We start from the raw sequence: 15,665 nt of genomic DNA on the forward strand, positions 1-15,665 counted from the left end.
CTCTTTTTGTGCCAGTGCCATACTGTCTTGATTACTGTAGCTTTGCAATATAGTCTGAATCCAGGGAAACTGATTCCTCCAGCTCCGTTTTTCTTTCTCAAGATTGCTTTGGCTATACGGGGTCTTTTGTGTTTCCATACAAATTGTGAAATTTTTTGTTCTACTTCTGTGAAAAATGCCAGTGGTAGTTTGATAGGGATTGAATTGAATCTGTAGATTGCTTTGGGTATTAGAGTCATTTTCACAATGTTGATTCTCCCAATCCAAGAACATGGTATATCTCTCCATCTATGTGTATCATCTTTAACTCCTTTCATCAGTGTCTTATAATTTTCTGCATGCAGGTCTTTTGTCTCCTTAGGTAGGTTTATTCCTGGATATTCTATTTTTTTGTTGCAATGCTAAATAGGAGTGTTTTCTTAATTTCACTTTCAGAGTTTTCATCATTAGTGTATAGGAACGCCAGAGATTTCTGTGCATTAATTTAGTATCCTGATACTTTACCAAATTCATTGATTAGCTCTAGTAGTTTTCTGGTAGCATCTTTAGGATTCTCTATGTATAGTATCATGTCATCTGCAAACAGTGACAGCTTTACTTCTTCTTATCTGATTTGGATTCCTTTTATTTCCTTTTCTTCTCTGATTGTTGTGGCTAAAACTTCGAAAACTATGTTGAATAATAGTGGTGGGAGTGGGCACCACTGTCTTGTTCCTGATCTTAGTGGAAATGATTTCAGATTTTCAACATTGAGGACGATGTAGGCTGTGGCTGTGTCATACATGGCCTTTATTATGTTGAGGAAAGTTCCCTCTATGCCTACTTTCTGCAGGGTTTTTATCATAAATGAGTGTTGAATTTTGTCAAAAGCTTTCTCTGCATCTATTGAGATAATTATACGGTTTTACTCCTTCAATTTGTTAATATGGTGTATCACATTGACTGATTTGCATATATTGAAGAATCCTTGCATTCCTGGGATAAATATGACTTGATCATGGTGTATGACCCTTTTAATGTGTTGCTGGATTCTGCTTGCTAGTATTATGATGAGGATTTTTGCATCTATTTCATCAGTGATATTGGCCTCTAGTTATTTTCCTTTGTGACATCTTTGTCTGGTTTTGGTATCAGGGTGATGGTGGCCTCATAGAATGAGTTTGGAGTGTTCCTACCTCTGCTGTATTTTGGAAGTGTTTGAGAAAGATAGGTGTTAGCTCTTCTCTAAATGTTTGATAGAATTCGCCTGTGAAGCCATCTGGTCCTGGGCTTTTGTTTGTTGGAAGATTTTCAATCAGTTTCAATTTTAGTGTTTCTGATTGGTTTGTTCATGTTTTCTATTTCTTCCTGGTTCAGTCTCAGAAGGTTGTGCATATCTAAGAATTTGTCCATTTCTTCCAGGTTGTCCATTTTATTGGCATAGAGTTGCTTGTAGTAATCTCTCATGATCCTTTTATTTCTGCAGGGTCAGTTGTTACTTCTCTTTTTTCATTACTAATTCTATTGAATTGAGTCTTCTCCCTTTTTTTCCTGATGAGTCTGGCTAACGGTTTATCAATTTTGTTTATCTTCTCAAAGAACCAGCTTTTAATTTTATTGATCTTTGCTATCGTTTCCTTCATTTCTTTTTCATTTTTTTCTGATCTGACCTTTATGATTTCATTCCTTCTGCTAACTTTGCGGGTTTTTTGTTCTTCTTTTCCTAAATGCTTTAGGTGTAAGGTTAGGTTGTTTATTTGAGATGTTTCTTGTTTCTTAAGGTAGGATTGTATTGCTATAAACTTAGCTCTTAGAACTGCTTTTGCTGCATCGCATAGGTTCTGGGTTGTTGTGTTTTCATTGTCATTTGTTTCTAGGCATTTTTTTATTTTCTCTTTGATTTCTTCGGTGATCACTTGGTTACTAAGTAGTGTATTGTTTAGCCTCCTTGTGTTTGTATTTTTTACTTATGTTTTCCTGTAATTGATATCTACTCTAATAGCGTTGTGGTCAGAAAAGATACTTGAAACAATTTAAATTTTCTTAAATTTACCAACGTTTGATTTGTGACCCAAGATAAAATCTATCCTGGAGAATGTTCCAGGAGCACTTGTGAAGAATGTGTATTCTGTTGTTTTTGGATGGAATGTCCTATACATATCAATTAAGTCTATTTTGTTAACGTATCATTTAACTTGCGTTTCCTTATTTATTTTCATTTTGGATGATCTGTCCATTGGTGAAAGTGGGGTGTTAACGTCCCCTACTATGATTGTGTTACTGTCAATTTCCCCTTTTATGGCTGTTAGTATTTGCCTTATGTATTGAGGTGCTCCTATGTTGGGTGCATAAATATTTACACTTGTTATATCTTCTTCTTGGATTGATCCCTTCATCATCATGTAGTGTCATTCTTTGTCTCTTGTAATAGTTTTTTATTAAAGTCTATTTTGTCTCATATGAGAACTGCTACTCCAGCTTTCTTCTGATTTCCATTTGCATGGAATATATTTTCCCATCCCCTTACTTGCAGTCTGTATGTGTCCCTAGGTCTGAAGTGGGACTCTTGTACACAGCATATATACAGGTCTTGTTTTCATATCCATTCAGCCAGTCTATGTCTTTTACTTGGAGCATTTAATCCATTTATATTTAAGGTAGTTATTAATATGTATGTTCCTATTACCATTTTCTTAATTGTTTTGGGTTTATTATTGTAGGAGTTTTCCTTCTCTTGTGTTTCCTGCCTAGAGAAGCTCCTTTAGCATTTGTTGTAAAGCTGGTTTGGTGGTGCTGAATTCTCTTAGCTTTTGCTTGTCTGTAAAAGTTTTAAGTTCTCCATCGAATCTGAATGAGAACCTTGCTGGCTAGAGTAATCTTGGTTGTAGGCTTTTCCCCTTCATCACTTTAAATATGTCCTGCCACTCGCTTCTGGCTTGTGGAGTTTCTGCTGAAAGATCAGCTGTTAACCTTATGGTGATTCCTTTGTATGTTGTTTGTTGTTTTTCCCTTGCTGCTTTTAATATTTTTTCTTTGTATTTAATTTTTGATAGTTTGATTAATATGTGTCTTGTCTTGTTTCTCCTTGGATTTATCCTGTATGGGACTCTCTGTGCTTCCTGGAGTTGATTGACTATTTGCTTTCCTATATTAGGGAAGTTTTCAACTATAATCTCTTCAAATATTTTTTCAGTCCCTTTCTTTTTCTCTCCTTCCTCTGGGACCCCTATAGTTCCAATGTTGGTGTGTTTAATGTTGTCCCAGAGGTCTCTGAGACTGTCCTCAATTCTTTTCATTCTTTTTTTTTTTTTTTTTGCATTACACAGGCCTCTCACTGTTGTGGTCTCTCCCATTGTGAAGCACAGGCTCTGGATGCCCAGGCTCAGTGGCCATGGCCCATGGGCCCATCCTCTCCCATTCTTTTTTCTTTATTCTGCTCTGTAGTAGTTATTTCCACTATTTTATCTTCCAGGTCACTTATCCATTCTTCTGCCTCAGTTATTCAGCTACTGATCCCTTCTAGAGAATTTTTTGTTTCATTTATTCTGTTATTCATCACTGTTTGTTTCCTCTTTAGTTTTTCTAGGTCCTTGTTAAACGTTTCTTGTATTTTCTCCGTTCTATTTCCAAGATTTTGGATCATCCTTACTATCATTATTCTGAATTCTTTTTCAGGTACACTGCTTATTTCCTCTTCAATAGGCAGGTTTTTACCTTGCTCCTTTATCTGCTGTGTGTTTCTCTGTCTTGTCATTTTGCTTAACTTACTGTGTTTGGGGTCTCCTTTTCACAGGTGCAGGTTCGTAGTTCCTGTTGTTTTTGGTGTCTGCCCCCAGTGGCTAAGGTTGGTTCCGTAGGTTGTGTACACTTTTTGGTGGAGGGGACTAGTGCCTGTGTTCTGGTGGATGAGGCTGGGTCTTGTCTTTCTGGTGGGCAGGTCCATGTCTGGTGGTGTGTTTTGGGGTGTCTATGGACTTATTATGATTTTAGGCAGCCTCTCTGCTAATGGGTGGCATTGTGTTCCTGTCTTGCTAGCTGTTTGGCATAGGGTATCCAGCACTGTAGTTTGCTGGTTGTTGAGTGGAGCTGGGTCTTGGCGTTGACATGGAGATCTCTGGGAGATTTTCGCCATTTGATATTACGTGGAGCTGGGAGGTCTCTTGTGGACCAACGTCGTGAACTTGGCTCCCTCACCTCAGAGGCACAGACCTGACGCCTGGCTGGAGCACCAAGAATCTGTCATAATCCACACAGCTCAGAATAAAAGGGAGAAAAAAAAGAAAGAAAAAAAGAAGATAAAATAAAGTAAAATAAAGTTATTAAAATAAAAATTAATTATTAAAGATAAAGAAAGAAGAGAGCAACCAAACCAAAAACCAAATCCACCAATGATAACAAGCATTAAAAACTATACTTAAAAAAAAAAAGCACAGACTGAACCCTAGGTCAAATGGTAAAAGCAAAGCTGTACAGACAAAATCACACAGAGAACTATACACATATACACTCACAAAAAGAGAAAAAGGGAAAAAATATATATATATCATTGCTCCCAAAGTCCACCTCCTCAATTTTGGGATGATTTGTTGTCTATTCAGGTATTCCACAGTTGCAGGGTACATCAAATTGATTGTGGAGATTTAATCCGCTGCTCCTGAGCCTGCTCGAGAGATTTCCCTTTCTCTTCTTTGTTCGCACAACTCCTGGTGTTCAGCTTTGGATTTGGCCCCGCCTCTGTGTATAGGTCGCCTGAGAGCATCTGTTCTTCGCTCAGACAGGACGGGGTTAAATGAGCAGCTGCCTCAGGGGCTCTGGCCGGTGGGGAGGGAGGGGTACGGAATGCGGGGCGAGTCTGTGGCGGCAGAGGCCACCGTGACGTTGCACCAGCCTGAGGCGCGCCGTGTGTTCTCCCGGGGAAGTTGTCCCTGGATCATGGAACCCTGGCAGTGGCGGGCTGCACAAGCTCCCAGAAGGGGAGGTGTGGATAGTGACCTGTGCTTGCACATAGGCTTCTCGGTGGCTGCAACAGCAGCCTTAGCATCTCATGCCTGTCTCTGGGGTCCACGCTGAAAGCCGCGGTTCGCGCCCATCTCTGGAGCTCCTTTAAGCAATGCTCTTAATCCCCCCTCCTCGCACACCAGGAAACAAAGAGGCAAGGAAAAGTCTCTTGCCTCTTCGGCAGCTCCAGACTTTTTCCCAGACTCCCTCCCGGCTAGCTGTGTTGCACTAGCCCCCTTCAGGCTGTGTTCACACAGCCTACCCCAGTCCTCTCCCTGGGATCTGACCTCGGAAGCCAGAGCCTCAGTTTCCCACCCCCACCCATCCCGGCTCGTGAACAGACAAGTCTCTCGGGCTGGTGAATGCTGGTCGGCACCGATCCCCTCTGCAGGAATCTCTCCGCTTTGCCCTCTGCACCCCTGTTGCTGCGCTCTCCTCAGAACCATTTTTTTTTTTTAAGATTCCATATATATGTGTTAGCATATGGTATTTGTTTTTCTCTTTCTGACTTACTTCACTCTGTATGACAGACTCTAGGCCCATCCACCTCACTACAAATAACTCAATTTCATTCCTTTTTATGGCTAATATTCCATTGTATATATGTGCCACATCTTCTTTATCCATTCATCTATCGATGGACACTTAGGTTGCTTCCATGTCCTGGCTATTGTAAATAGAGCTGCAATGAACATTGTGGTAAATGATTTTTTTTTTTTTTTTTTTTGCGGTACACAGGCCTCTCACTGCTGTGGCCTCTCTCATTGCAGAGCACAGGCTCCAGACGCACAGGCTCAGCGGCCATGGCTCCTGGTCCCAGCCACTCCATGGCATGTGGGATCCTCCTGGACTGGGGCACGAACCCGTGTCCCCTGCATCGGCAGGCAGACTCTCAACCACTGTGCCACCCGGGAAGCCCTAAATGACTCTTTTTGAATTAGGACATAGAGTTTTTAAAAAGTAGTCCATCATTATCCTTTTAATATCCATGGGATATGTACCTTTCACTTCTGATATTAGTAATTTGTACTCACACTGGGTTTTTGTTAGCCTGGCTAGAGGCTTACTGATTTTATTCTTCTCAAAGAACCAGATTTTGGTTTTGTTGACTTTATTAGTTTCATATTTTCATTGAGTTCTGCTCTAATTTTCATTATTTCTTTTCTTCTGTGTACTTTGGATTCAATTTGCTCTTCTTTTTCTACTGTCCTAAGGTGGAAGCTCAGATGATAGATTTTAGATCTTTCTTCTTTTCCAACAAATGCATTCAATGCTATAAATTTCCTTCTAAGCACTGCTTTTGTTCTATCCCACAAATTTTGATAAGTTTTGTTTTCAGGTTCGTTTCGTTCAAAATATCTTTAAATTTTTCTTGAGATTTCTTCCTTGATCCACATGTTATTTAGAAATGTGCTGTTTAATCTTCAAGTATTTGGGGATTTTCCAGCTATCTTTCTGTTACTGATTTCTAGTTTAATTCCACTGTGGTCTCAGAGAAGACACTGTATCAACTCCATTTTTTAAAATTTGTTAAGGTATGATTTATGACCTAGAATGTGGTCTATCTTGTTGAACCATCCAATGTGAGTTTGAGAAGAATGTGTATTCTCCTGCTGTTGGATGAAGTAGACTATAGATGTTCCTTATATCTAGTTGACTGATGATATTATTAAGTTCAACTCTGTCCTTACTGATTTTCTGCCTGCTGCATCTGTCCATTTCTGATGGGGGGTGGGGAGGGTGCTGAATTCTCCAACTATAATAGTGGTTCATCCATTTCTCCTTACAATTCTAACACTTTTTGTGGTTCTATCAGTATTTTGATGCTATGTTGTTAGGCACATATATGTTAAGGATTACAGTGTCTTCCTGGAGAACTAACCCCTTCAACATTATGTAATTCCCCTCTTTATCCCTGATAAATTTCTTTACTTTGAAGTCTGTCCTGTCTGCAATTAATATAGCTACTCCCACTTTCTTTTGATTAGGGTTAGTATGGTATATCTTTCTCCATCCATTTACTATTAATCTATATGTGTCTTTATATATAAAGTGGTTTTCTTGTAGACAACATACAGTTGTGTTTTGTTTTTTTATCCAGTCTGACAATATCTGTCTTTTAATTGGTTCATTAAGACCACTGACCTTCAAAGTAATTATTGATATACTTGGATTAGTATCTACCATATTTGTCACTGTTTCCTATTTGTTACCCTTATTAGTTGTTCCAATTTTTGTCTTCCACTATTTTTCTGTCTTTGTGGTTTTAATTGAGTACTTTATGTGATTCTATTCTCTATCATTTCTTAGCATACTAGGTATACTTTTTTTTGCTTTTTTTAGTGGCTGCCCTAGAGTTTGCAACATACATTTATAACTAATCCACTCCTACTTTCAAATAACACTATACCACTTCATGCATAGTGTAAATACCTTACAATAACAAAATAATCCTAATTCCTCCTTCCCATCCCAAGTATTATGGCTGTCTTTCATTTCACTTATATATAAGCATACATAAAAATATGTACACACACACAGGATATATACATGAGTGTACATAATCAAATACATTGTTGCTATTATCGTTTTCAATAAACCATTATCCATTAAATCAATTAAGAATGAGAAAAATAAAAGTTTTCATTTTATCTTCACTCATTCTTTCCCCAATGCTCTTTCTTTCTCTATGTAGATCCAAGTTTCTGACCTATATCATACTTTCCTTCTCAGTCTATTGGCAACAAATTCCATCAATTTTTGTTTGTCTGACAAAGACTTTATTTCTCCTTCACTTTTGAGGGATATTTTCACAGGGTTCAGAATTCTAGGTTTATGAGCGGTTTTTTCATCATTCATTCTGCTTGGTGTTCTCTGAGCTTCCTGGATCTGTCATTTGGTGTCTGACATTAATTTCGGGAAATTCTCAGTCATTATTGTTTCAAAAATTTCTTCTATTCCTCAGTCCCTTTCTTCTCCTTCCCATTATATGTATGTTACACCTTTTGTAGTGGTCCCAAAATTCTTGACTATGCTGTTTACTTTTTTTTTTCAGTCTTTGTTCTCTTTGCTTTTCACTTTTAGAGATTTCTATTGACATAAACTCAAGTTCAGAGATTCTTTCTTCAGTTGTGTTCAGTCTCCTAATAAGCCCATCAAAGTCATTCTTCATTTCTGTCATAATGTTACTGAACTCTAGAATCTCTTCTTGGTCCTTGCTTAGGATTTCTATCTTTCTGCTTACATTGCCCGTCTGTTCTTGTATGCTGTCTACTTTACTCATTAGAGCTCTTAGCACATTATTAATAGTTGCTTTAAATTCCCAGTCTGATAATTCCAAGATCCCTGTCATGTCTGGTTCTGATGCTTGCTCTGTCTCTTCCAATTGTGTTTCCTGCCTCTTGGTATGCCTTGTCTCTTTCTTCTTGATTGTCAGGTATAATGTACTGGGTAAAAGGAACTGAGGTAAACAGGACTGTACTAATGTGGTGCTAAGTTGGCAAGGAAGGAGAAGCATTTTATAGCCCTCTGATTAGGTCTTGGTCTTTCACTGAGCCTGTACCTCTGGACCATGAACTTCACATGTACTTCTCAGTCCCCACCCCACCTTACATGGGACAGGATGGCTAGAGTGAGCTGGAGTTGGGTACTTCCCTTCCCCCAGGTCAGTTAGGTTCTGGCTAAACAGTTTGTCCTGACGACAGACCTTGTTAAAAACAGAATGTTCTAGCATATGTCAAAATTATTCCTTTTCCTCTGCCACTACCAGGATCATGAGATTTTTTTTGTTTCCTATATTCTCTGTGAGAACCTCATAGGGATTTGGGAGGTAAAATTCACAAGTGTGAAGGCCCCTCAATGAGTGGGTCCTCCTGGAGTTTGTAACCCTCAGAAATGTCCACACTGAACTTCCAGAATTTGTCAGTTACAGTTCAGGTTTTTCTACAACCAACAATGGTTCCCAAGACTGCTGCTGTTCTGATAAGTTGCGATTCTCTGTATTTGCTTGTCAGTCTCTCCAATTGGTGGAGGGGTGGGGGGGGGGCAGTCATCTGCTCTGTGACCTACTTTCTCTAACGGATCTAAGAAAGAGTTGTTGATTTTTCAGTTTGTTCAGCTTTTTACTTGTTGTTAGGATGGAGGGACAACTTCCAAACTTCTTACATGCTGGTCTGGAAACTAGAAGTCTTAACTTTTGAACTTGCTAAACAACCAATTCACTATTCAGCAAACTGGCAATTTTTTAGGGGGTGGGGGGGCTATGTTGGGTCTTCATTGCTGCACGCAGGCTTTCTCTAGTTGTGTCCAGAGGGGACTACTCTTTGTTGCAGTGCACTGGCTTCCCATTGTGGTGGCTTCTCTAGTTGCAAAGCACGGGCTCTAGGCACACAGGCTTCAGTAGCAGCACGCAGGCTCGGTAGTTGTGGCTCACAGGCTCTAGAGCACAGGCTCAGTAGTTGTGGCACATGGGCTTAGCTGTTCCGTGGCATGTGGGATCTTCCCGGACCAGGGATCAAACCTGTGCCCCTACATTGGCAGGCAGCTTCTAAACCACTGCACCACCAGGGAAGTCCCAAACAGGCAAATTAATATCAAAAAGCAAGAATTTATCCTACCTTACACCTCATGGCAACCAAATAGTTGATACAGGAAAAATTTTTATTGAAAAACTCCAGCTAACAATTGCATCAGAAATGACAGAAGTAAAATATTGCCATTTTACAACCTCCACTGAGCTAATGGATCTAAGCGGTGAATATGAAGTGTTGCTAAAACTATTAGGGGAAAGGCTGAAAAGAAACTTTTTTAATAGATTGAGCAGGCTGGCAACACTGGAACCTATTAGTCAAGTTTAACATCAGAAGAAGATAAACAAGCAGACATTATATACCTCTTGATATGAAACAACAGGAAGTCTATACCAGCACCTATGATGTATTCTTGCCCAAAATAAACAGCCAAAATCTTATCAAGTGTCTAGATCTAACTTCTAGTTTGCAAGAAAATAGGAGGATGAAGGAATATGTGAAACTGCATCACAAGCTGCTAACAGGAAAATCCAAAATGAAGGAATTAAATGCTATAGAATAAACTACCCAGTTTCTCCCACAAATAAATGGCATTTTAAAAGTGGGGTGGTGAGGGGAACCTAGAGATTAAGAGATTATTCAAATGCAACATATGAGCCAGGTTTGGATCATGATTCAAATGAAACAACTGTAAAAAAACATTTAACAATCATTTGAGCATAGTCAGGATAATTAATAATATTAAGGAATTATTGTTATTTTAGGTGGTTAATGATAACATAGTTTTTTTAAAAAGAGTACTTATTTTAGCAATATATACTAAAATATTTATGGATAAAATAATAACTGGAATTTTCTTTAAAATTATCCAGTGTAGAAGAAAAGTAGGTGAGAGTATAGATGAAAAAAAAAGAAAGAAAATATTGACTATGTGGATGGATAGGTCAATGGGAGTTCATTTAACTATTCTCTCTTCTGTACATTTGCAAATTTTCATAACAAAACCCATTGTAAAAAGTTATCCAGAAGAGACAGACTCTGTGAAAAAAATTTAGAAATATTCCAACTAATTTATTTTGCCTATTTTTATTATATGCATAGAATTAAACAATGCAAATTAATTTTCTAAAAGCCTAAAAGAGCTATTTCAGTGAGTAAAAAATAAAAATTCTAAGTGATAAGAAAGCATTGTATCATCGTTTAATTGGCAGCATTTTTTTCTTTCATGAGAGTATATAAAGTAACAGTATATCTTATAATCAATAATGTTGTACATTCAGTAAAAATAAGATACCACTTATTAGAGACACTGAAATCTATTTCTTGCCAGGAAATGGTGACTAAACAATTTTTAAAGTCAAACAAGATAAAGTATTTCAGTGAATTTAAAAATCAAATTAAAGAAAGAATTCCAGAACGGAAAGACAAACCTTGATCATCTCTGCCTCTATCTGCTGATGAACACCTATATAACTCTTCTTCACCTGCTGCTTGTCTTTGATCATCATGGTGAGCCTGTGTAAGGGCCCAGAATTTAGGTCCTCTGCATGTGTCTTCATTATCCTACTAAGTTGTTCCGTCTGCTGAATCATAAGTAGCCAAGACTTTTTAAAAAATAAGAAATAAAATTAGCACTTGTATTAGAGGTTTCCACTTAGCTGTCTTCAGGAACTTTAAATATTTAGTTTTACACAAATTATTACATTAATATAAAAATGGCAGGTTTCTGGCAATTATGCAAGGAGCTATATGAGTGGTTCATATTTAATATCTTTAAATTCAAGAACAAATGCTTCAAAATTCAGTAATCAGAGACTGCAGAATTCTAGGACAGGATTAAGGGACTCTGAGAAGCCACACTTGCAGTCTTCATTTTACCACTTCTTGTTTGTTTTTCAACACACTGATATATTGCTTCTGCCCAAACCATTCTATTGCCTTAGTAAGGTTAACACTTCCTAATGATCAAATGCAACAGAAATTTACCCATCTTCATTCTTAACCTGTTTCTCTGAGGCATCCGATCCTACTGACTCACTTCTTCCTGAAACCCTCTTTTTTGGTTTCTATGGCTTCTCATCTTCCAACATGCTGGCTTGCCTTCCTCCCTTCCTAAAAATTCCTTCTCAAACTTTATACCTGCTCTTCTTTTGCTGTCTATGTCTTAAATACTTGTATTCTCTACATTTCTATCTTATCTCTTTTCTTAATAAATACCATTAGTTCTCAATGAGTTTTCTAGCCCAACACATTGCCTCAATAGCAGACACACATAATGGTGGGTTTGGGACAAGTGGGCATATGGATACTGCTGGAAGAACAAGTCATCTGTTTTTAGACTTTCTACCTTATTAATACTGAAAAAAAATAAAAGGAATGCTCTTCACTACAGGTCTTCAAAATTCTATTCAGAAACAGGTATTGGAGACTTTCCATGGTCAGAGAGGATCCATGGTAAAAATACAAAAAATAGACAAGGTATAGTGTCAGATATTTCACAAGAGTAATTTTCTACACTATTACCTTTGATCTGTGAATGAACAGAATTTCTGTTTCTGTTAGTAGTCCAAAATAATCCTAAATCAAAATTTAATAGGTATCTAAATCAAAAGTATAGACTAAAGGAAGCAAATTCTTAGTCAGAACTCACCAGGGTCTAACTTAGTAATCCTGCTTTTTGATACACTGCAATACGTTTTTTTAAAAAAGTAATCTTTGAGGACATTTCTTTAGGGAAAAGGGTCATTTTTAGTTGTGAGATGCTATTATGAACATGAAATAAGACAGATGGCCTACGAACTCATCATATTTACTTTCAAATTCAATAACCTCAGTACTAAGATGCTCGATACCACAAAGCCATTTAAAACTAATGTAGCTCCTCCATTAAAATATTAAATTTAACAAAGATGAAAACAAGAAAAACTATACAAATGTGGATTAAAAACATAATTTAAATTGCCCTAGTAATTCTTGTAGCTTTGCCTTTTTCATTTGATATTTTCACTCTAAAAAATACCATGTTAGAAAAACACTGTTATAGCATGTGCAGAATATTAAGACTACCAAAAATAAAGTGAGAGGAATCTGTTTCTTTCTCAAAAAACAAATATTCTCTATCTTCAAAAAGCAAATACTCTCTAAGTGCTTTGTAGCAATAAATTTTTGTGATTCTATGTAGGAGTCCTTGCAGCCTAGGGAGAAGCCTTCTTAGAAGCTAACATTAAAGATCACACAACTAGGTCAGATTGCCCTTCACCTCCCAGGAGGGCACATCTCATCCTGTCTAATAGCCCTGTTCACTGCAGTCACTGTGCAAAGTCAAAACCTCCCAAGGTATATATTATCACCCCAACTGTCAACCCCATATTGCCCTCAATATCTCCTATTCTGACCCAGGACACTATCTATAGAATCCTGTACTCTCAAGAACTCTTGCTCTATGATTAGAAAACTCCTTATACTTCTTTTCAGAACTTTCCACTTGTCTTCTATCTGTAACAAAAACCTGGCTTGATCCTACTAAAAACAACCTAATACTGCTAATAAATATGCCCTCTCTTCCTAGAAGTCTCTGTTCTTCTGAAGCTCAAGTCACCCTTGCACATGAACAATCCATCAGAAACTCCTTCTGATTCTCCCTCCAAAGTCTACCACAAATCTACCCACTTCTCTTCATATTCACTGCCACCCCTTTTGGAAGATATGATTATCTCTGGCTTAGACTGTTGCAGCACCTCCTAATTGGTGTCCTCTCTTCTACTCATGCTCCTTTCCAAACCATTCTCCTTAAAGTAGCAAAAGAAATTGTCATCTCCTGCATAAAATCCTGCACTGGCTTTCCTTTTCATTTAAAGAAAAATCCAAACTTCCTTCTAAGACCTATAGTGTCTCAGATTATGTGTCCTCTGTCTATCCTTTCAACTTCTGTTTTTGCCATTATCTACCCTGCTAAATAACTTCTAGTAGCACTGGTCTTCCTTTAATTTCCTAAACATTCTCTCTTCCTGGGAGCTCATCCTCTCTTTCACATAGCAAGATCCACCTCTTCCTTTAGGAATCAGCTAAATCTCATGTAGGTCTAATGCTTGCTATTCTTTATCTTAGCACTTAAAACAACTATTTATTTGTATGTATACCATTTTTTTTAATGTCTCCCCAACTACAGTGGAAGCTCCATAAGGGTAGTACTGTGTCTCTGTGTTCACTATTTTAGGTATTCACTGTGATGCCTAAAATAATAGCTACTAAATATTCTTTGAAAGAAGGAAGGGTGAGAGGGAGGGAAAGAGGAACAAATGTAGAATAAAACCATTAAGTGAAAATATGCCATTAAAAGATTTTTTTAATTGTTTCAAACTGGAATTAGATAGCATAGAACAATGCCAATTATGATGGGGAAGGAAAATTAACAAGTCTATCTTCAACTGATAAAACAACAGAGGGATTAGAGCAGCACACAATGCAATAAGAAGCACTGGCCTAAAAGGAATGAGTGAGTGTGCAAGAAAATGTTTGGGTGGTGTATAACTTGAATTAGACGCATGGCTGGAATATTTCTTAAAAAGAGAGATGAGTAAAACGTTAACAGATGCTTAATAAACAAACAAAGAGAAAAGATGCATTTCAACATTTATAATTAAACTGATATAGCACTTTGCAGATATGGCTCTTTAGTTCAGGCATAGCAGTGGCCAAAGCATAGATAAATTATTTGTTGATTAGGATAATTTGTGGAAGATAATTCCTTATCTGCAGACCATCTCATCTGCAGACCATCTGCAGACATTCAAATTGCTTTATTACACAGAATCCTGCTTAAGGGATTAATAATGTTCCTCATAATGGAATTTTACCAGTAGTCAGAGTCACTGATGCTGAAAGCTACAGACAGGTGAAGAAATAATAAAAAGTGAAAATATCTGAAGTTAATTTTAGAAAAATCTAATCACAGGCAAAGAATATTAATACAATCTGAAAATAAAACCATTGTGGTTAAGTTTACAAAATAGAAAAAAAGTATCTTAACTTCTGAGAGAAGAGCTACAAAAATGTGAAAGTAGGAATAACTTAACTATAATAAACTAGACAAAAATCCCAAAGGATACTAACAAAATCAGGAGTGAGCGATGGATAAGAAGTATGCTCATTTCCTCACCTTTCATACATAAGAGTCAATAGACAGCTTTAGTTATAAAATTTGTAAATAAAGAGATACAGATTTAAGCTTATAATTTTTAAGTTTCAAAAGTTAAACAAGTGAATGTTTAGAAAAAAACAGACTATATAGACCTTCTGAATTACAAAAATAATTTTTAAAGGAAGTTAACATTGTCCACTAGAAAAAGAAAACAAAAGAAACTTAAAATGATTAAAATTAAAAATAAGCTGCAAAATAAAAATTATACTAAACACATCTGTTAAATATTATATGTAAACTTTATGTGTTAAACATCTATGAAAAGGAAAACATTATCAAATCAGAGGGGAAAAAACTTCACTATACACAAAATGAGAAACATCAGTAAAATAAAATAACATGTAACAACAACAGAAAAGATAGGGAAACCCCTCCCCCAGAAAAATATGAACAGTAAGATACAGCAGTCATTATATTCAAATGATAAAAAACTGAATTCTAGACACAAAATATAAAACAAAGAAGGGCACAGTATGTTGCCAAAGAATATCACTCAGAATGAATATATAACTGTTGTGATTCTTTTCATTCCAGAAAACAGTACATCCAAACAGAAAGCAAAAATGGTGGAAAATGCAATGAGAAATCAAAAGTAGTAGGAGAATTAAATATACTCATCTCTACCTGTGAGAGACTAGACTAAAAAAAAATAATAATACAGAGTACCTGAATAAGTAATTTAATAATGAATATGTTTGACCTATCATCATATATAAAACTCTATTTACTACAGGTCTAAAAATACCTATTTTAAAAGAATATTTTTAAAAATTAGATAATATTGGGCTATAAGAAATTTCATAAATTTCCTCAAAAATAGAAATAGTGCATACTAACCATACTATCTAGCCTCTTTCAAATAAAGGAAAAAATCCTTATCAGAATTTTTTAAAGGAAAAAAATCAAATCATTCCTAAAAAATGCATAGGCCAAAAAAGTTAAGTTTTTAAACTAAAAGA

The 15,665-nt window shown here is 36.7% G+C and overlaps 1 protein-coding gene across 6 annotated transcripts in view; it reads right to left on the minus strand.

Annotated features, from left to right (window-relative positions):
• FER (FER tyrosine kinase) overlaps positions 1–15,665 on the minus strand; it is a 457,443-nt gene that overhangs the window by 362,335 nt on the left and 79,443 nt on the right. For all 6 annotated transcript variants that reach the window (XM_027100276.1, XM_027100269.1, XM_027100299.1 and 3 more), the window contains one exon: positions 10,937–11,110. In XM_027100276.1, coding sequence (XP_026956077.1) covers positions 10,937–11,110 — 174 coding nt within the window. The remainder of the gene's footprint in view (positions 1–10,936; positions 11,111–15,665) is intronic.

Source organism: Aethalodelphis obliquidens, unplaced genomic scaffold, assembly GCF_003676395.1.
Source record: "Aethalodelphis obliquidens isolate GAN/ISIS:26980383/991018 unplaced genomic scaffold, ASM367639v1 scaffold4, whole genome shotgun sequence".
NCBI classification, from domain to species: domain Eukaryota; kingdom Metazoa; phylum Chordata; class Mammalia; order Artiodactyla; family Delphinidae; genus Aethalodelphis; species Aethalodelphis obliquidens.